General features: G+C 40.7%; 1 protein-coding gene across 2 annotated transcripts in view; it reads right to left on the bottom strand.

Moving 5' to 3' along the window:
* Positions 1-20,428, bottom strand: part of DIAPH1 (diaphanous related formin 1) — a 109,757-nt gene that overhangs the window by 70,707 nt on the left and 18,622 nt on the right. Inside the window, exons 2-17 of one of the 2 annotated variants that reach the window (XM_058542746.1) lie at positions 14,818-14,844; positions 13,646-13,801; positions 11,256-11,357; positions 10,771-10,901; positions 10,487-10,573; positions 9,570-9,633; positions 8,297-8,436; positions 6,724-6,832; positions 6,149-6,259; positions 5,854-5,972; positions 5,076-5,192; positions 4,524-4,639; positions 3,936-4,000; positions 3,072-3,251; positions 1,150-2,037; positions 157-271 (exon numbers count right to left, since the gene is read on the bottom strand). In XM_058542746.1, coding sequence (XP_058398729.1) covers positions 157-271; positions 1,150-2,037; positions 3,072-3,251; positions 3,936-4,000; positions 4,524-4,639; positions 5,076-5,192; positions 5,854-5,972; positions 6,149-6,259; positions 6,724-6,832; positions 8,297-8,436; positions 9,570-9,633; positions 10,487-10,573; positions 10,771-10,901; positions 11,256-11,357; positions 13,646-13,801; positions 14,818-14,844 — 2,527 coding nt within the window. The remainder of the gene's footprint in view (positions 1-156; positions 272-1,149; positions 2,038-3,071; positions 3,252-3,935; positions 4,001-4,523; positions 4,640-5,075; positions 5,193-5,853; positions 5,973-6,148; positions 6,260-6,723; positions 6,833-8,296; positions 8,437-9,569; positions 9,634-10,486; positions 10,574-10,770; positions 10,902-11,255; positions 11,358-13,645; positions 13,802-14,817; positions 14,845-20,428) is intronic. The other variant, XM_058542751.1, reaches the window with a different exon arrangement.

The following is a 20,428-nucleotide window of genomic DNA, read 5'->3' on the forward strand; positions in this document are numbered from 1 at the left end:
GCATCCCCAGAATACAAAAATATATGATTTTCTTCTGAATGGGAAAACGCATCTCTCTTCAACCCTCACCCAGGGAAGGGAAAGGAATGGGAAACCCATTTAAAGGATATTCTAAGTCCTACACTGACCCTTTGCATGAAACAGGAAGGGACTCACTCTTGGTCTGGGCAGAGAAGGTAAGGGTAAGTTTGGCAAAAAGTTCATTGTTCTCAAAGCGGTCCTCTTTCACCTTTGTCCAGAAGCAGTCCTGGGAAAGGTCCTCAGCAACAAACTGTGGATACAGGAAGGGTATCAAGAGTTAACTAAGCTGAACTCTGTACTTTCCATCCTAGAAAACTGATTACGATGCAAAAGAGGTGGCTGGCTGGTTATTAGCAATGTCATACTAGAACAAGACTAACCTGAGACACAGAGAACAGCTGTGTTCCTTGTGGTGGGATCAGGAGATGATGCTTCCTGTTTATTTATTGGTGATTATTCAAGAACTAGATTCAGTCATGCTACTTCTCCTTCCAACCCCAAATCCTCTAGTTTTAGAAGCATTAGGGATTTCACATCTTCCCTTGTCTTACATTACATTTATCCCGTCAATGTGGCTGTGTGCCAAATTTATTCATTTTATGAACAAATCCCTAAGCTCCTTTAACTTGATTTCTGTAAGCAAAAGCCTGGCACAGAATCATAGGGGTCTCAAACACACAGTGGGAGAGTGGAAGTAATTCCCTCTAACACACAGTGTGCCATGGAAACATATCCTGTGTAGCTCATTTACTGCGGGATGGGGAAGGGAGCTATATCCATAAATCCACAACTTTTGGATCAGCACAATTATCAGTAGGCTGCAGATTGGTGAAATGGCTATTATCAAACTGTGTTTCCATGGTACTCAGATCCTCAGAGAAAAGGCAAAAAACTAACTTAAAGCTAAGTTTAGGTTTTATAGCAGAGTACAGGGCTCAAAGAACTCTCCATGGTCATGCATGGCATAGGAGATGCCTCATATATGCTGAATAAACATAAGCATTAGTAGAACTTTAAGGCAGACAGATGTGAGCCATAAGAAAGGGAAACTCACCCATGCACAAATGCAAAGTAGGAAACTGAAGTGATTTTTTAAGATCTACTGCTGAAATGGACAGAAATTCTCACCTTGGACCAGTTTGGCCTCCGGAGCTGCACCTCTGGCTTATAAAGCTTCTTTGGGGTTAATCCAAATGGCAGAACTGGGGCCACAGGAACTCCAAATCCAAAAGGGGGAGGTGGAGGCATACCCATTCCTGGTGGAGGTGGAGGAATGCCAGGGCCTCCAGGAAATGGAGGGGGTGGAGGGATTCCAGGACCACCAGGAAGAGGGGGAGGGGGAGGAGGCATTCCTGGTCCTCCAGGCAAGGGAGGAGGGGGTGGGGCGATGCAAGCACCCCCAGGCAAAGGAGGGGGTGGGGGGATGCTAGCACCCCCAGGCAAAGGAGGGGGTGGGGGGATACTAGCACCCCCAGGCAAAGGAGGGGGTGGGGGGATGCTAGCACCCCCAGGCAAAGGAGGGGGTGGGGGGATGCTAGCACCCCCAGGCAAAGGAGGGGGTGGAGGGATGCTAGCACCCCCAGGCAAAGGGGGAGGTGGGGGGATGCCAGCACCCCCGGGTAAAGGGGGAGGTTGGGGGATGCCAGCACCTTCAGGCAAAAGACAGACTAGGGGGATGTCAGCACCCCCAGGCAAAGGAGGGGGTGCGGGGATACAAACATCCCCAGGCAAAGGAGAGGATGAGGAGATGCAAACCTTCCCAGATAAGACAAGGGGAGGTGGGGGAGGTGGGGGAGAAGGAATGGTATCACCCCCAGGAAGAGGAGATGGGGGTGGTATGCTAACCTCTCCTGGTAAAGGAGGGGCTGGGGGTGGAATAGCAGTGCCAGAGTCACCAGGCAAAGGAGGGGCAGGGGAAACAGTAGCACTGCCGGAAGGGGCTACAGCAGTAACTGCGGTGGAAAGAGAAGCCATTTCTTTCTTGGCATCTTCCAGTTCCTTGGACAGCTTGGCAACCTAGAGAAACAACATCAATGGGAATACTTCTCACTCCACTTCAGGGAGTACTGTGCCTAGAAGGGACCTAAGACATTACTTAATCCAAACTTCTCGTTTTACACATGAAGGGACTGAAAGGAGTCAGATAAAATGATTTGTCTAAAGTCACATAGCTGTTTAGTGGCAGAGACAAAACCAGAATTCAGGTCTTCATGTTCTTAGTTCAGTATGCTTTGCATTAAAAAGGCAATTTCAGGGGCTGGCCCCGTGGCGCAGGAGTTAAGTGCGCAAGCTCTGCTTCGGCTTCCCAGTTCACAGGTTTGGATCCCAGGAGCTCACCGATGCACTGCTTGTCAAGCCATGCTGTGGCAGCATCCCATATAAAGCAGAGGAAGACAGGCACAGATGCTAGCCCAGGGCCAATCTTCCTCAGCACAAAGAGGAGGATTGGCATCAGATGTTAGCTCAGGGCTAATCTTCCACACAATAAAATAAAATAAATAAAAAGGCAATGAATTTCAACTCTCACTTTGATTAGAAAATGCAATGGTCAAGTAAAACAAATATTCTAGTTATATAATTAATATATGTGCTATATAGGTAACTATATAACCACATAAGTGATCAAGTTATCAGATATCACAGATCATTTAAATATTTACAATTGCAGAGAGAGTGTGTGGGGATAAATCTGTCCAGAGATGACTAAAATAAGAGAAAAACAGCAAATATGAGAATGGTTTATTCAGTTTTTGCTCCTAAATTTATTAGAAGAGTATTATCTTCATTTCTGGGTAGTACTGTGACTCATTTTATTCTTTATGTTGTTCTATATTTTCCAGATTTTCTATCTTATATACTACTTACCCCCAAAATAAAACAAAAAACAGGAAATGATTTAAAAAATATGTACTATCTATCTAACTAGATTACCTACTATTAGCTGAACTCTTCCTACGAGTAAGATGACTGACTCCTGCTCCAAGACAGGCTCATCCTGAGGCTGCTGACAGCAGTTACAGGCCACTCTGCCTTCCCGGCTCAGAAGTTACCTCTCCTGTGAGCTGAGACACCTCTGCTTCAAGGTCCTGTTTCTTTGTGGCAATTTGTTGCTTTTCAGAATCCAATGCATCCTTTTCACCCTGAAGATCCTGAAGCTTCTGCTCGAAGTCACTTTCCATCTTTTTCATTTCCACCTGTAGCTCGTGTCGGGCTGTTAACTCTGAGTCCAGCTAAAGGAGAAAGGAATCAGGCTCCCAGGAGCTCTCCATCTCAGCAAGAAGCACCCAATAATTTACTGTTTTGTGCCAATCCTTGATCTATGGAGCTCAATGACCCAGGGAATGCCTGGGAAAAAGAGCACCTTAAATTTTTGACCTTAAAATCAAGGTTAAAGGAGGGGGAAACCAGGGATCATTTCCACTGTCTACCCATTTTTGGAATTATAATTTTAAAAAAGCCTAAGATTTTAAAGACATTTAACCAGGACAGCTATCATGCACAATCCCAGTAGTCTCTAGTATCAAAAACCTATCACCCACAATAGGCGATCTTAACAACCAAAGAAAAAAAGAGAATTTAGACATATTCCAGTTCCTGTTGTTCTAGGAATAAGAGGCCTGAGATACCAAGCAAACCTGAGTGCTGTCCCTATTATATAAGAGTGTCCTCTGTCTTTCCTATCCTGCCCAGAGGCCCAAGAACTGTGCAAACTCACCACTAACTAGCCCCTCATGATTACATCCACACCACTTTCTCCACTGAGTAACCTATACCAGAAGGATCTCTCCTAGGAACTGCTACTGCATGCTGAATGCTTTCAAAATATCACTGGTAATTGTTTCACATGTCAGAAAAATCATAATCCTTAGACAAAGAGAGATATACCCCAATTTTTTTTGGTCTCTCATACACACCTTCTTTTCCAGCTCTGTGGCTTTGGCTTCAGATATCTCCACCTTTGTTTTATCAATCATTTGATCTGAAAAGGAGAAGAGTCAGGAAGTAAAGCCCCCAATTTTCTTGACTTCCCCTTTCATGACCTAAGCCCTTCAATATAACCAAAGAGCAGTCTTTGGTCCTTTTGTTTATTTTTATTATCCTTCTTAATGTTCTGCATTAGACAAAGAAGTGGAACTTGCAGTTAAATTCAACACATAACTTCTGAATGCCTGTTATGCAATAAGGCCACCATGCTGCCTGGCGTGGAGAAGGCTGACAAGTAACTTAGGAATCTCTGAGACCAGCAGGAATCATAGATGATAGTTGAAGTCTCTTCAAAAGGTGGGGTGGTGTGTGAGAAGGGATACACTTTTAGAACTGTGTAGAAATAAATTAAAGGCTTCTCTACTCCTAGCAAAAATATTGGTTATCACCTAAAAAGGGCAAAAATGGAAATACTTGGGGACTAGAAAGATATCTTCTCTGAAATTTTCACTGAAAGAAAGATGCAAATGAAAGGTAGAAGTGATGTTTTAAGGAACCAGATAGAAGAATATGCTTACCAATCAATCCCTCAATATCAATCTGGAGGTGCCGGCACTTGAAGTCCGGATCAGCCCCATTCTTATGCAGAACTATCTGAGAAATACATTCTTCGATCAACTTATAATACTGCGGTCTATGGAAGAAACAAAACAAGGTGATTAAGGGAAAACCAAAATATAACTTTCAGAAGTATTCAGGATCAAGAAAAGTTAACTGCTTTGACAATAGAGGGACGTAAGGATAAACATTCTGGAAAAGACCTTTTAATAAAATTAACAGAAGAATCACTGCCATGCCAAGAAATCCCCCTCTTCCACATCAGCTACCCTATCTACTTCAGATAATCGAAACTTCTTGCCACCTGCCTCCTTGTGCCACTGCTTTCCCATCCAAGAACTGGAGCTTGATCTTTCCTATGAGGGATAGTACTATTGCTGAATCTCTACTTCCAAGCAATCTGAAAGAACTAAAAATTGCTACTTCCCTTTACAGACAATCTTTGAATTTAAGGATTTTGCTCTCTCCACTTATGCTCAAATTCAAAACTTCCCACAAGTATACCATCTTACCTGGCCTCATAGTCATTACGGACCAAGAGCAGGTGCTGCAGAATGGACAGGAAGTGTGGTTCTGCCTTTGAATCCTTCACTGTGTTTAAGAGAATCTGGAAGACTTCACTGAAGTCAGTGGAAAAGAGGCTAAGGAAAGTATATATTTAAAACCTGTGTTTGACAGGTGGCTTGCCCAACTATCAGGAAAAGTAGCAAGATGCCACTTCTATTCTAACAGCTGTTCCTCCTGTAAACATTGCCCAAAACTTTAAGCTCTATAAACTTCTTTTGGCCAAGGGACCAGTGAGTTGGGTGGTAGTATACACAGAGACAGAGGATTCCTTGCACCTAGCTTGAAAATAAAGCAGTAGTCAGAAACGAAAAGATAACTGCCTCAAAGTCATTTGTGGCAAATATCAATAGGCAACCAAATTACTCCCTCTGTCAGTCTCAGGGACACACAGAGGAAAACCAATTACAACCCCACTCCCCGACTTGTATGTGTTCTCCAAAACTGAGCTCTACATCATAGTAAGCTAAGCTATCATGTTCTAGGAGGCCTATACTAATTTTGATGGCTGCTTCCAAGCTGAGCAACCCTCAAATCACCTTTCCTAACTTCCCTGGTCCATGCTGAGGTAAATAAATCCAACAGCAATCAAAAGACACCTGCCTTTTCTACCAAGAAGACACACAGGCTGATGCCTTGTTCTGAGTCATCACCCCCACGCAATTCCATACAGGGATCTACAACTGAATGTCTCGTCTGTCTTGAACCCAGTCAGTAAAAGGATATTCCATCTCCATTCGAATGTCATCCAGCCGTCCCTTCAGGTCATAGGAATCTTCTTCCCCTTGTTCATCAAACACAGCTAGTTGTACTCTCATATCATCATTTTCAATCTCTCGAAGGTCCTGTCAATGGCAAAAGTATAGCTCAGGAAACCCAGAAGTGTCCTAAGCTGGCTAGAAGAAACCCAAACCTTTCAACCTGGTTTTTAAATTGAAAACCAAAGTTATCCCAGGGATGACTGGGCTATAAGAGTAAAAAGAAATCAACCCAGCCTCTCTAATGAAGTGTTGCATCTCACCTGTAACACGTGATGCAGCCCCAAGCGCATCAGTTCACTTCGGATGTGAACTCGGAAGTCAAGTTCTTCAGCTGGTGTGATGAGAGCATTGATGAGCTGTAGGCATCCCACCTAAAATAAAAAACTTCAGCAGCTTTGTCAGTGTTAACTCCTGGAGATAAAGATTCCATTCTCTTGACATGCATTCTGAGGCCTCCAAATATAACCTAGAAGATGCAGTATAGAAACTACAAGAATGACTTTCTGTTACAGCAATATGACCCGGTTTGAGCACAGGTTTGGAGAGCTCAGAGGTCTAAATGATTCCAAGGATTTGATGATATAATTTGTTCTAGGCCTTGGTTTTTCCAGCTTGTAAATAGATACCATGCCTTTTTTCCATCTCATAATGAGGAAAACAGTTCTTTCTCTGCCTTCTTGGAGAGAAGGATAATCATTTTTCCTTCAGAACAAATTCTGAAATATAAAATATATAGTTGGGAACTACTCCAGGTGTTCTATTAAAAGGTCAAATGAACTCAAGTCTTTCCATCTTGAATTCCATTCTTGGGCCCAGTTTCAGGGGATATACATGCCTTGAGTGCAATGGAGGTCCCACTTTTTAATCCATCCAGCAGTGGCTGGAAACGTTCCACTTCATCCATCTCAGCTCTTTCTGTCATCGCCTCCAAAACCCTTTCATTCCTGCCCAAGAAAAAGGAACGTGAGAGAACTGCCCAGGTGCTCTGACACAGACATGAACAACAGGCGGACTATAGAGGGGCACAGATCAGTTAGGAAATAGAACATTATCAATGCTCTGGATTTCTCACATTATTCTTCTCATCACCTAGAGCAGAAGCTAGAACTGCAGAAAGCTAATGGCCATCTCTTTAGAAAAATGTACTCCCTAAAGCCCATCCATAAACTCCTACCCATGGATACTAAATTAAGACCCCTGTTCTATGGAGTATAAATTGGTACAACTTTTGGAGGGGCATTTAAAAGTATCAATTTTTGGGCCGGCCCCGTGGCTTAGCGGTTAAGTGTGTGCGCTCTGCTGCTGGCGGCCCGGGTTCAGATCCCGGGCGCGCACCGACGCACCACTTCTCTGGCCATGCTGAGGCCATGTCCCACATACAGCAACCAGAAGGATGTGCAGCTATGACATACAACTATCTACTGGGGCTTTGGGGGAAAAAATAAATAAATAAAATTATTTTTAAAAAGTATCAATTTTTAATGCACATAACATTTGGCCTACTTGTAGAAATCTATCCAACATAAATGCATAAATATGAAGGAATATATGTACAAGGATATTCTATTATAGTACCATTTGTAATAGTAAAGACTCTTTTTATCATCTACAGTAGGGACCAGAATCTGTTAAAAAAAAAAAAAAAGTCTACTTAAAAGTCTAACAAGGGAGGAACTGTTAAATAAATTATGGGACATAAATACTATGGAATGCTAAATAGCCACTAAAGATAATAAGGTAGATCTAGAAGTACTGCCATAGAAGGATGTCCAAGATCTACTGTTAAATAAAAAGAAACAAGTTGAAAAGAATGAATGGTATGATTTAGCTTTTTCTAAATCAAACTCCTCCACAAAAATAAAAATCTATCCAATCATGTGATTGGTTTTATAGGCAAAAGCCATCTTTTCTTTGTTTTAAGATACCATCTTTTGCAGTGGCAGAAGATGTCTTAGAATCTAGGAAATGCAATATATTTGTCTGTGCTAGAAAAATGTCTATGAGACTGTACCAAACCATTAACAGTGGTTACCTCTGCAGAATAGGATCTGCCAAAGGGATGAGGGTTGTTAAACTTTACTTTATATACTTCTATATTGTTTGAATTTTAAAAATAATGTTGAGTTATTTCTGAATTAAAAAGAAAAGTAAAAAGAAACCCTTGTCCTAGACAACACAGACATTAATGGAGATCTAGGAGATATCCTGCTATACGTCTGATAATCAGTGCTCCACTCAGAACAGCCCCCATCACTTAAATATTAAGATTCAGTGTTCGGATCTGTGAAGAAATACAGTCTTACCCAGTATTTAAGACCAAGCAGATACCCAAGCAACTCAATTTTCCTCTAGACTAGGGAAGATGGTAAAAAAGAGAATGGAGAGGAGAAATAATTCCAGTCACATACATGTCCTCTGGCTGTGGTAGGATACAGAGAGCAGAAAGCAGCTTAGCTGCATCAATCATCATGTTGGGAACAGCAGGATCCATGGCTCTGACCAGCAGCAGGATTCCTTCTTCTGTCTCCAACATGGTCTTGATTCCAAACTGGAAGGACAAGTACAGAGAAGGGAGGCTTAAAGGTGACTGCATCCAAACAGGGGCAAGTTTAGGAGTTGTTATAAGTTGAATGGTGTTTACCTCGCAAATTCATATGTTGAAGTCCTAACCCCTAGTACCTCAGAATGTGACATTATTTGGAAATAGAGTCATTGGCAGATGTAATTAGTTAAGTTACAATGAGGTTATACTAGAGTAGGATGGGCCCTTAATCCAATATGACTGTTGTCCTTATAAAAAGGGGAACTGTGGACACAGACATGCACACACATGTCATGTGAACACAAAGGCAGAGATTGGGGTAATGCGCCTACAAGCCAAGGAATGTCAAAGATTGCCAGCCACCAGAAGCTAGGAGAGACGCATGGAACATACTCTCCGTCACAGCCTTCAGGAGGAACCAACCCTGCCAACAGCTTGATCTTGGACTTATAGCCTCTAGAACTGTGAGACAATAAATTCCTATTGTTTAAGACACCCAGTTTGTAGTACTTTGTAACAGCAGCCCTAGCAAACTAATACAGGGGTAGAACGCTTTTCCCAATATGGCTAAACAGAGATGAGCATAGCAAAATAATTTTCTAGTAGATACAACAGAATTCTATGTCTTCCAAGAATAAAAATCTTTGATTCTTATGTTTCTTTTTAATGCCCCCCCCTCTAAAGGAATAAGTTAATTATAACAAAATCAAAATATAAGGAAGATAGATTTGTACTTGGGAAAAAATAATTGTGGGCTCCCTGGGTTTATATTCTACACACACAAAAAGATGATTTGAAAAGATTCTACAGTAGGAATGGTCTGGGAAAAAAACACACATATAAGCAGAGAATAAAGTAAACCTTCCAAAAACAATAACTTACAGGCCAGGAAATTCAAGAATTAGCAAAAGAAAGTATAAAAAGAGGAAGAAAATCGAGCCTACCCTCCGAGACAGACATGAAAACGGGAAAAACGTCCATAGAAGCATGTATATAAGGCAATCAGAAAGTCATGATACTAAAAGGGAAAGCTATAAGTCTTGAACCTCATATTCCTAGGTCCTTTTTGGAGTTGGCCAATAGAGGAGAAAGAATAGGGGTACCGACGGGAACTGGAATGAAAATGGGAAAAATCTCACCTTGTTGTTCATAAAAGCTTTCAAGCAGCGAATGATCTCATGCTTGTTACGGCTATCGTAGCTTCTGCAAGTAGAAGACATTATCAGTGAAGTCACTTTATTCTATACCCCTCTCCCATTTGACTTCAATCTTGCAAACAAGGGTCTTAGGACTATTGCAAACTAGTAGTTGAGTAAATTCTAGCACACAGAACTTTGCCCTGAAACACCAGCAAAAACAGGCAGCTGAAGAGGGATCCCCAGCAGCAAATATCTTTGGTTAATCCTCTCTCAATCCAAGAATTTAGCATTACATTAAAATCTTCCCTTAACTCCCTCTAGACTCTTAAGTGCTAAATTCTATCAGGATAACATCCATCTATTACTGCTTCCCTCACTACTTCAAAGGCTTCAAGTCTGAACATTCAAGAGGTATAGGCCCTGTGTTTGTTTTGGAAAGATCCCAGGAAGTAGGGAAGTCACGTTGGGTCAGGCTGGCTTCAGGGTAGCCTAAGACAGTCCAAGGTATCCCTAGTATTATTCCAATCCTAAAGACTGTCATAAAACTAGTCTCAAACTGATCAAGTGTATTATAAGACCTCCAAATGAGATATGACCCAGACCAGATCACATGGGAACTCTGGACTAAACCAGACCCTATTTCCAGACTGGATAAAAACCTGTGCTGGGAGACTCATAGTCTTATGTGGTATATATCCTGTGTTATTCACTGTGAAATTTAAGTTCCTCTTCCTTTTCCTGTATCTATAATCATCATTCATCCTCTAGTCACCCCTACAATAAACCCCATTCTCAGCTAACAGCCTATTCTCCAAGTCTGTATCTTTACACTTAACTGCTACTTTCTCCTTTAGAGCAAAGAGCCAAGTCCCCTACTACCCTCCACCTAGAAGATGTCAAAACTTGGAAGTCCTCACCCAGCAGTCTCTTCTTTCTCATCATGAAGTCGTTTAAGGATATCCAACAAGGAGGCCAGGCCCTCAGCACCAAATGTTTGCACCCAACTATAAGGAACAGATAAAGACAATGCAATATCAAATCAAACCGATAAATACTTATTCACCAAAACAAAGATTAACCTGGCAACTCTTTACTCCCAATCCAGAACATTCTCATACTTCCCTGACTCCTTTGATATTCAATCCCCACCAGTGAACTCTAACCTTGGGCTCCACTCCTGTTACCTCCTCAGAATCCTCACCTGACAGGGTTGTTGTTGAGAGAGACACGAAGGGACTCCAGGCAGCTGAGTAGAGGCATATCCCGCAAGCCTGACCTCAACTCCTGAATGTACATCATGGCGGATCTGGAGCTCTCCTTTTGGCTCATGCCCTAGACAAGAGCACATAGAGAGATTAGTACACACTGGATGCAGTCATAAATTGGACTAGTACTAGTCAATACACTTTACAGAATATCAGAGTAGACACCCATCATACATACCACCAAACTATGTGAGACTCAGAATTTCCCATCCCATTCCACATACATACGTCATGAAGATTGAATCAGGCAAAAAGTATGTAAGAATGGTAACTCAAATGAGAGTAAACAATAAGTAGGCTTATATTACAGAACGAAACAGAACTGATATAGACATAAAACGTTCTATAAAAGTGGCAAAACAAACAGGTCCAAGATAAGGGCACAGTCTCCCATGTCATGGGTACCTGCCCCAGGACTCACAGCCTTGGAGGTGTGCAAGTATTGGGACACCATCTCTCTCTTGATGATGATGTCCTTCTCCCTCAAAGGTTGCTGTTTCTCCTCATTCAGGTTCATATCCAGCTAGTAGAGGGAGAAAAAAAGGAAAAAAACAAAATTGCCTCGAATTCCTTACAAGTTTTCAATGTTTAATATTTAGCATACTTAGTGAAGAGTTGATCTCACATTAAATTCTTATTGAATATATAAATTTTCCTGATCTCTAGAGATTTAAGCTATTACAGATGATGAAAGTTCCTCGGGGATAAATGTGGTTAACATTTTAGTAGAAATCCCTACAGACATTTTTATACACATACACTTACATTTTTCCTAACAAAAATGGACTCTTAATATAGAAGTAAAATTTATTCTGCATTATTGAAAAAGAAGGACGCATAATATTTTCTGCACTTAGGATGGACCTTAATAATCTCTTCAGACCGAAGCACTGGAACACTGGCATCATCCGAACACCAGCAAAACCACACTAGGGCCTAAACATCCGTTACCCCTGGTTAACTCAGTACCTGTACAAACTCCTTTCCCACAAAGAAAGAACTGGAAACTCTGTGATAAAGCCCGTCAACAGACATAACCTGGAGTGTGGTATTGGGGGAACAGCTCTGCTTGAGCCTATGACATGTAGAACCACGTGTCTGAGCCCAGTACCTCAGTGAGCACAAGTTTAACTCTAACAAGTCCAGAATATTATTTGAAATGGGGAAAATAATAGGTGGGGTAAAAAATGGATATATCCTATTTCTTCTCAGGGGTGTGTGTGTGTGAAGGAATTGTTGCCATCGTTGCCTCCAAACAGGAATATTAATTTGACATTTTCTGATTCAATTCCTGATGCTTTTTTCCTCTTTTTACAGATAAATTGAATGCAGAAGTTGCAAAGTGGTGGCCCTCAGGTCAAATCAGACCCAAAGATAAAGTATGTTTTTCTTGGCTAGCTCAACATTTTAAATTTAGGAAACTTCACATTTAAATATGGATTTTTAGCATCAAGGGATGCAATCATCAAATTTCAGATTATGGGAAACTTTACAGGTCAAACAGTTTCTTCAACAAATTTTTAACAGCAATAGCAAGGACAAATAGAGGGAGGAAAACCTACAGATTAAATGAAACTTGAGAATATTAGTACAATGGATCTTATTTGGAATTGTGACTTAAACAAACTGTTTTTTAAAAAATGACCTAATGGGGGAAATTTGAATGCTGGCTATTATTTTTGATGCTATTAAAGAATTACTGTTTTTAAAAAATTACAGATTTCTGGCTTCTTTTGAAAGATAGAAATATCTGGCACTACTGGGCTAGCAACCCCAAATGGAATGCTACAACACCTGTCGGAACTGAACTGTGGCAGGCCTTTCTAACCATACCAAAATGCTTTATTTTCCCACAGTCCCTTCTCCTTTTTATCATCTTCTATCTAGCCTGGTTAACTTATTTACGCTATCTCTCTGGCCCTAAAGACACTTAAATTTGCAATCCAAGGCCAAGAGATTGTCTTGATAGATCATACTCTTAGACTCTTAATGCACTTGGATTATTAAGAGACAAACTGAAAGCTTCAGTGAAAAATAATACTAGTAGTACTGGTTGAGTGTTTACTATATACCAGGCCCTGTGTTAAGGATTTTAATCCCATGCTTTTAATTAAGTTAGGCCTGCCACTAGTCTCTATTTGAATCTGAGATCATATATCCAGGCAATATACAGGTCTTATGAAACCTTATAAGCATGTACTCAAAACTTTCCAAGACTTACCACTAGTGGACATTCACTGAGTGTCTTCCTCACTTAGTGTCCCTCAATAAGGACAGCAAAGTTAAGTCACATCCATGTATATTTCACTACTCAACTGACTTCAGCTACAATCTTGAAAGGTCTTCTAGTGATTATAGCATCAGAATTCTCTTTCCAGATTCACCACTAAATAGAAGACCTTGAGCAAATGATGCCTTTCCATTCCTCAGTTTCTTCTTTGTATAGCATTCATTGTGAATGCTTCAAAATTTTATCTACTCTGGCTAACCCAAAGGTAGTCTCCACACTACCATATGAGTTGGTCCACTCATCCTACGTCTTTGTGGCTAACGTGTTGCTGGGCAGAAGGACGTTAACAAGGCGGTCAGTGATCAGATATTTCCAAGCCTAACTCAGAGATTCCAATCTTATGGACTGGTGTTTGTATATTTAGTCCCTTCATTAACGGGACTGCTATTAAGAAGTTCCTTGTTAAGCCTAGAATTCTGGGTAATTAAAGGCTACTTAAGGGGGACCGAGCACAAAAAAGGGCCCACCATGCCCATAAATGCATTTTCAGGAAGAAGCAACATTTTCGGGTGGGACCTTACCAGCATCTGTTCAAAGAGTACTAGAACTTGCTCATCTGAAACATCTTGCAATGACTGTGCTGTGGGATCATCCCCATACGATGCAGAAGAATTTCTATGAGCAGAATTGGGCTTTTCCTTCTCCTTCTTAATTCTCATGCTGGTAAATCTCTCCAGCTGAGAAAGAAAAAGAAGTATTAGCAGTAATCCATTTTCACTTACACAACGAACCACACGTCAAATAGCCAACCCTCTAACCTCTTACGCATGCATGGTTCCTCTGGTTTGTGGGCAGTTCAAGACTCTCCTTACATGAAAAGAAGAAATCCGTCTTCCTCATATCTAATTTAGCATACTGACCCTGTACTCTCATCTTCATCCGTAGATAAGAGGACCGAAGTATTAAGATTTGGAACCTCTCTAAAAAGAGAAAACTTTCTTCTTGAGCTCCCTTGCCATTTCTAAGCTCTCTAGCAGCACAGAACTGAAAACATCTCATGTACAGAGCTATCTTCATAAAATGCCCTGTTTCCCTCCAGCTTTCCAATAATAAATGTGGCCAGGCCCTCAGAGGATCCCCCCCTTCGAGAGGTGAGTATGACCATAGATTTTAATAGATATAAGTCATACAGAATAAACAAGTAAACGCCTTAAAACCAGGAACCATTCCTTTTTCTTTCTTCTGTACACTCCACAGCACTTGTGTTATGTAGGCAGCAAAAGTTCAATACATATTCTTCAAAATCCCCTTTGCAAAGAATACAATGTACTTCAAGGGAATATATACCATCTCTCTGCCAACCAAATGCTTATGAACCATTCCTCAAACCTCAAGTACAGATGCTCAAATCACAAAGAGCCACCGATAAGCTGCAGCTCATCAGCTCCATCTGTTTGAAAATAACAGTAAACATCTGCAAGCATTGTGGGGCTTCAAGTGACATGAGTGGCAACCAGCCTGCAAGTCAGCTTGGAGTTTAGAGAAAGTGCCTAACCTTGGAAACCAATGAACATGCCAGGGAAATGCATGCAATGGGCCAAACACAGAGCAAAGAGTTAGGAAAAAGCTTTGGGGTGCTCTAAGAATAGAACCTGTCACCATTACAAGCTATAGAAAGTCAAAGTTATGGCAACTTGTAAATGTCATAGGAAATGAGCTAGAACATGCACATGCTGAACAAAAATTTCCTTACCTCATCTGCCATGAGCCGCTTCAGAGTCTAGGAAACAGGAAAAAAGGAGGGAGAAGAAAGAGAAGAGAGATCAGTGAAATGCTGGGAAACCTCCCAAACACCAGAAGGGTTGGAGGGAAAGAGAAGAGAAAATAAGTTGAAAGGATCTAAGCTACTTCCCACCGGCTAAGATTTCTGCCAAACTATTCCTTAGCACATTCCCTTAGGTAAGGGGCAGGAAGAGTCTTAAGGTCACTAACAAATGAATGGAAAAAAAGATGGAGAACTGAAAAGACTCTATATTTGATGACCAGTAAACCTATGAAACATGCTCAACTTCATTAGTAAACAAGTAAATGCAAACTAAAACCACAGTAAGATATCATTTCGCACTCTCAAAATTGGCAAAAATTTTCACGTCTCTCTAGTCATAGAGCAGCAAGAGCTCTCACACACCGTGGGTGGTGATGTAAATTGCTACGGCCACTTTGGAAAACAGTATGGTATTATCTAGTAAAGTTAAACACACACATACACTACAACTCAACCCATCAATTTCCATATATCTACCCCACAGAAACTTGCACATATGTAGCAGGATGTGTATAACAAGAATGTTCACAGCAACACTATAAAACAGAACAATCCAAATAGCCATCAAGGGCCGGCCCCGTGGCTTAGCGGTTAAGTGTGCGCGCTCCGCTGCTGGCGGCCTGGGTTCGGATCCCGGGCGCCCACTGACGCACTGCTTCTTCGGCCATGCTGAGGCTGCGTCCCACATACAGCAACTAGAAGGATGCGCAACTATGACATACAACTATCTACTGGGGCTTTGGGGGGAAGAAAAGGAGGAGGATTGGCAATAGATGTTAGCTCAGAGCCGGTCTTCCTCAGCAAAAAGAGGAGGATTAGCATGGATGTTAGCTCAGGGCTGATCTCCTCACAAAAAAAACAAAAACAAAAACAAAAACAAATAGCCATCAAGAGTAGAATGGGTAAACTGGTATATTGCTACAGTGGAAAACTATCACACAAAGAGAGTAAATGAACTTACAGCTACTCATAAACATGAAACTGAACGTGTTATTTCATTTACATTGAGTTTAAAAGCATGCAAAACTAAATTCTATTATTTAGGATATAAAATAATAAAGGGAATGATTACCACAAATGTCAAAACAGTGGTTACTTGGGGAGGTGGAAGAGTTGTGACTGCAGAACGGGACAAGGGGGCTTCTGGGGAGCTTACAAGATTCTATTTCTCAACATGGATGGTGGTTGCATGGATGTTCGGTTTATAATTATTCTGTACGTTTTATGTTCTCTTCTGTACATATGCTATACTTTACCAAAAAAAAAAAAAAAAGCCTGAACAAGCAGGTGTGAGAAAGCAGGATCCTTCTTTGTCCTAACGCTTAATTTTAACCTGTATTTCTTTTTGCTAACATCCTTAGAAGACTATAGTAAATGCACCTTGACTAACCTTCCTCAACTAATGAAAAACTAGTTTTGACCCTGCCACAAAGCTATTTTACTAACTTTTTTATGGACCAGTAAAATCTGTATCATTATGTTCATGTTCCCCATGTCAGAGTTTAGTTAAATCCAGTGTAAACTGTGAATCTTAGCTTTGCCCTCCACGGTCCAGAGGAGGTCAAGCTTCTGCTGACTGAGTGCTAATCACTCATCAGAAACCATAAGAACCTTGCTCAGCGTCAATGGAATTTAAAATTACTTTGCATGTGCTACTTACTGGGGAGTGAAGGCAGAAGGATGGTGAGGCAGAGAGAGCAATACCTAAGGAGACCACCAGTTCCTTTTGTCGCCACCCTAAGTCACCTGGCACATACAGGTGAAACAAGCCATAAAAAGGATGTGTGTATAGTTTAGGTTGCCATTACCACTTACGTTAAACTTATTTGCTCCTAGAGCAACTGCTTCCAGAACCTTGTCCTCCAAACTCAAATGCTCCCTCAGAACCAAGCAGCAACCCAAACAATTCCAGGATGGATGTAACGTAGTTAGAGAACCCGGGTCTAATGAATCAGTGCCAGCTGGACTGTTAACAGACGCAGGTTAAGTTAAAGAAAGGAGAAACCAGCAACCCGTTCTTTCTGCCTACAGACTCAATTTATGTCTCTTCATGGCACTACCACTACCCAAGTTCATGCCATTATTATCTCCTGCTTGATTTATTGCAATAGCCTCATAACTGATCTTTCTGCCTGCAGTCCTGTCTGCCCCACACCAAATCCATTCTCCATACTACATCCAAGAGTAATCTTTCTAAAATGCCAAGCTATCCACGTTATTTTCCCATGTAAAATCCTTCAAGAGCTCCCCAGTGCCCTCAGGTTAAAATCCAAATTCCTTAGCATGACATATGACACTCCTGGCTTCTTTCCCTAGACTCATCTCTCAACCAACTCTCCACCTCAAACCCTGTCTTCTGAGCATCTTGAACTAGCTGCAGGTCCACAAACAGATCATGCTGTCTCTACCCCAGACATTCCCTAGGCTGCTGCTGCCCTCAGTCTAGATTGTGCTTTCAAGGCTAACTCCAAGAGGACCTGCAGGATGATATCTGTGTTTCCACAGGAATAACTACTTACCTGTCTCATAGCACTAGCAGTGAATTACAATTATCTTTTGATTGTCTGCCTCCTCTACCCCTTTCCAGACTAAGTTCCTTCAGGGCAGAACCTGAGACTTAGTCATTATGTCTCCTATGAACAAACACCATAATCTGGGGCTGCTTTCCAAAAATACCAATCCCTGGAGAAGCCCTCAAATCTATCCCACCTCCTCATTGTATCAATGAAGAAACTGAAGCTCAGACAGGTGGAGTAAATCTTCGAGGTCACATGATTAGGAGCAAGCAGGGTATGGAATTCAGGTCTCCAGATTCCAAAGCCCAAACTCTTTGCATTCCCCAAATTCTTCTGCATTGTTCCCATTTAATGCCCACTAACTCTTGTCTTTAGATACAAAAGTAAACATATCTTTTCATAAGAAGGAAGATACCAGTTTCCCTTGCTTTCCTTGGTGCATCATTAGAAACAGATTTAATTCTTTGAAAAAATTATCCACATTTTAGTGCTCAATTTGAGTAAGGACAGCGCAAGGGATCCAAGCAAGATAAAAGCTGCATTTCCTCAACTAGTCCAATAGAGGGCAGCAACTACCAGCAAAGTGAACTACAGTGCAGTATAGGCAAAACAGTTTCAGAACCCAATAGAACACCCACAGCAAGCTCAATTCAATTTTTGAGATGGAACCTGCTGCTACAGTATATTGCAGGTGTATGGTTTACTTATTTAATACTAAGTGTGTTTTCCTTACAGATCCTATGTATACTGTGTTTGCAAACAGTAAGCTTTGTTCAGTTTTTTTAAATTGTATCATTAGTTGTTTTGTGGATTCTCTGAGATATGAAACAAGAGGTTCCTAGATCATGAGAAGTAAAAAGAACCAAAAATAGTGGAGTCCAGGAAGACAAAATGCTACTGGAGCTACATTTATGCTTTATGCCTCAGATGTCCAAGCTTTTTTATAAAGTCTCTAATCATCCTACCTATCTCTAATGCTTCTACTCTCATCGTTCTCCTCATTTGCTGTCAATTCTCTTCTGCCCCCAAACCAAAGCCTTACTGTCCTAGCCCGGCTGCACTAAATATTTCACCTTCCTGTCCCTCCTACTGAGTCTTCCAATAAAACTATCACTAAAACCTTCAACAACAAATATAGATACTGATGGAAGCATAAATACTGAATGAAATTTTTTTAAATATCCAAGTCACCTCAAGAAAACAGATTAATAGGAACCTCTAGGTAAAAGACGGTAGACTAAATCAAAGCATCTAATTTCTCCCCTCTAACCCTTGTAAATCTACAGAAAAGGAATTTTTAGAAAGAAAAAAAATGATGGAAGGAAGGAGACTACAAGGTTGGGAAAAAGGAGAAAAGAGCAATTGCAACCAAATTTTGAAGCTGGGGAATAAATAGAAGGACTGGTGGTAAACCCAACAGACCTAAGAAAGCTGAGTCCTACCAGAAGTAGGAAAAGCCCCAAAACAATCCAAATTATACTTAAGGATCCTCAAAAGGCTCAGAATTAGTGTCACGAGGTACCTATGGAAATAGAGGTTGGATGGAGATTGGTTGAAAGCTGTTTAAGAAGCTGTTAGATCTGTAGAACCTTCCACACCACCTCTACCACCGCACCATTGGGAGATGACTCTCCCTTACTCCAGCAGAAGTCTGGAACTTTATTCTTAGACGAGGGTAAAACAGAGGGTCTCTGGACTGGGTGATGCCAGGCATAGTTGTGGGCAGGGACCCTATACCAAAAAGAAAAGTAAACCTATGCATACTATACACTAAGATACTCAGCACTTTCCCCCTTCTAGTTTCTCAGAATCCCAGCAGCCTGGCCCTTACGCTTGAGGCAGAGGTTGGAAAAGTCTTCTCTGGGGAATCGAAAAATGCCCTAAAGCTACTGACAGAGCCTAAAGCTAATGATATAGTCCAAGCAGATCACCCTAGAGCTCTGCGTACAATAAGGTAGCCACTCAGTAGAAACTACTGAGCACTTCTAACGTGGCTAGTGCAAATGAAGAAGGAAGTTTTTACTTAATTTTAACAAAATTTAAATTTAAAAACAAACATTTTATTCTTATTGTTAAACTTAAGTATGTTTGGAACACCCTGGGTATGTGAATCTTTTTCATTTGTAAATTATGAAATCTAAATACACATCAAGCATTTTTTTAAAAAATTTATCATCTGAATTGAGATGTGCTATAAATATAAAATATACACTGGAGTTCAATAACTTAATATGAAAAACAGAATGTAAAATATCTTAATAATTTTATATTTATTACATATTTAAATATTTTAGATATTTGATTAAATAAATTATATTATTAAAATTAATTTCACATGTTTCTTTATGCCTTTTTTAATGTGGCTACCAGAAAATCTAAAATTATTTACGTGACTCATATTATAATTTCTATTGGACAGGCTCTCCTACAGTAAAGGGCATACATAGCTAACAAACCCTACCCATGCACCCCGAGTTTCCCATCAGCTTTTTAGTCCCTCATTCTTAAACATGAGCAGACAACCCAGGACTATCAGACATCTGAGGAAAGCCACTAATATGAGAGAGAAAAAGAAAGAAGGAAAAAGGCAACGTCATATTGAGACTATGCAAGGAGAAGAAAGATTTAAAAAAAAAATCACTGATATCCACAAGACAGAACATAATGCCATTTTAGCAAGAAAGCAAGAAATATTCAAAACAAAAAGAACCCTTAGAAGTTAAAAATATGAGAACAGAAATTAAAGCTCAATAGAAGGACTGGAAGATAAGAATTAAGGAAATCATCCAAAAAGTAGAGCAAAAAGACAGAGTTGGAAAAATAAGAGAGAAAAGATAAGAAAATTAGTAGATCAGTTTGGGAGGTCCAATACCAAATAATAGGAGGAAACAGTGGAGCAAGTTATCAAGGAAATAATTCAAGAAAATTTCCCAGTACTGAAGTGTTAAGTCTCCAGCACAAAGGACAAAAATCAATCATATAAAGGAATATTATGGTAAAATTTCAAAATACTGAGAGTATGG

The sequence above is a fragment of the Diceros bicornis genome, chromosome 1 (genome assembly GCF_020826845.1).
Source record: "Diceros bicornis minor isolate mBicDic1 chromosome 1, mDicBic1.mat.cur, whole genome shotgun sequence".
Taxonomy (NCBI): Eukaryota; Metazoa; Chordata; class Mammalia; order Perissodactyla; family Rhinocerotidae; genus Diceros; species Diceros bicornis.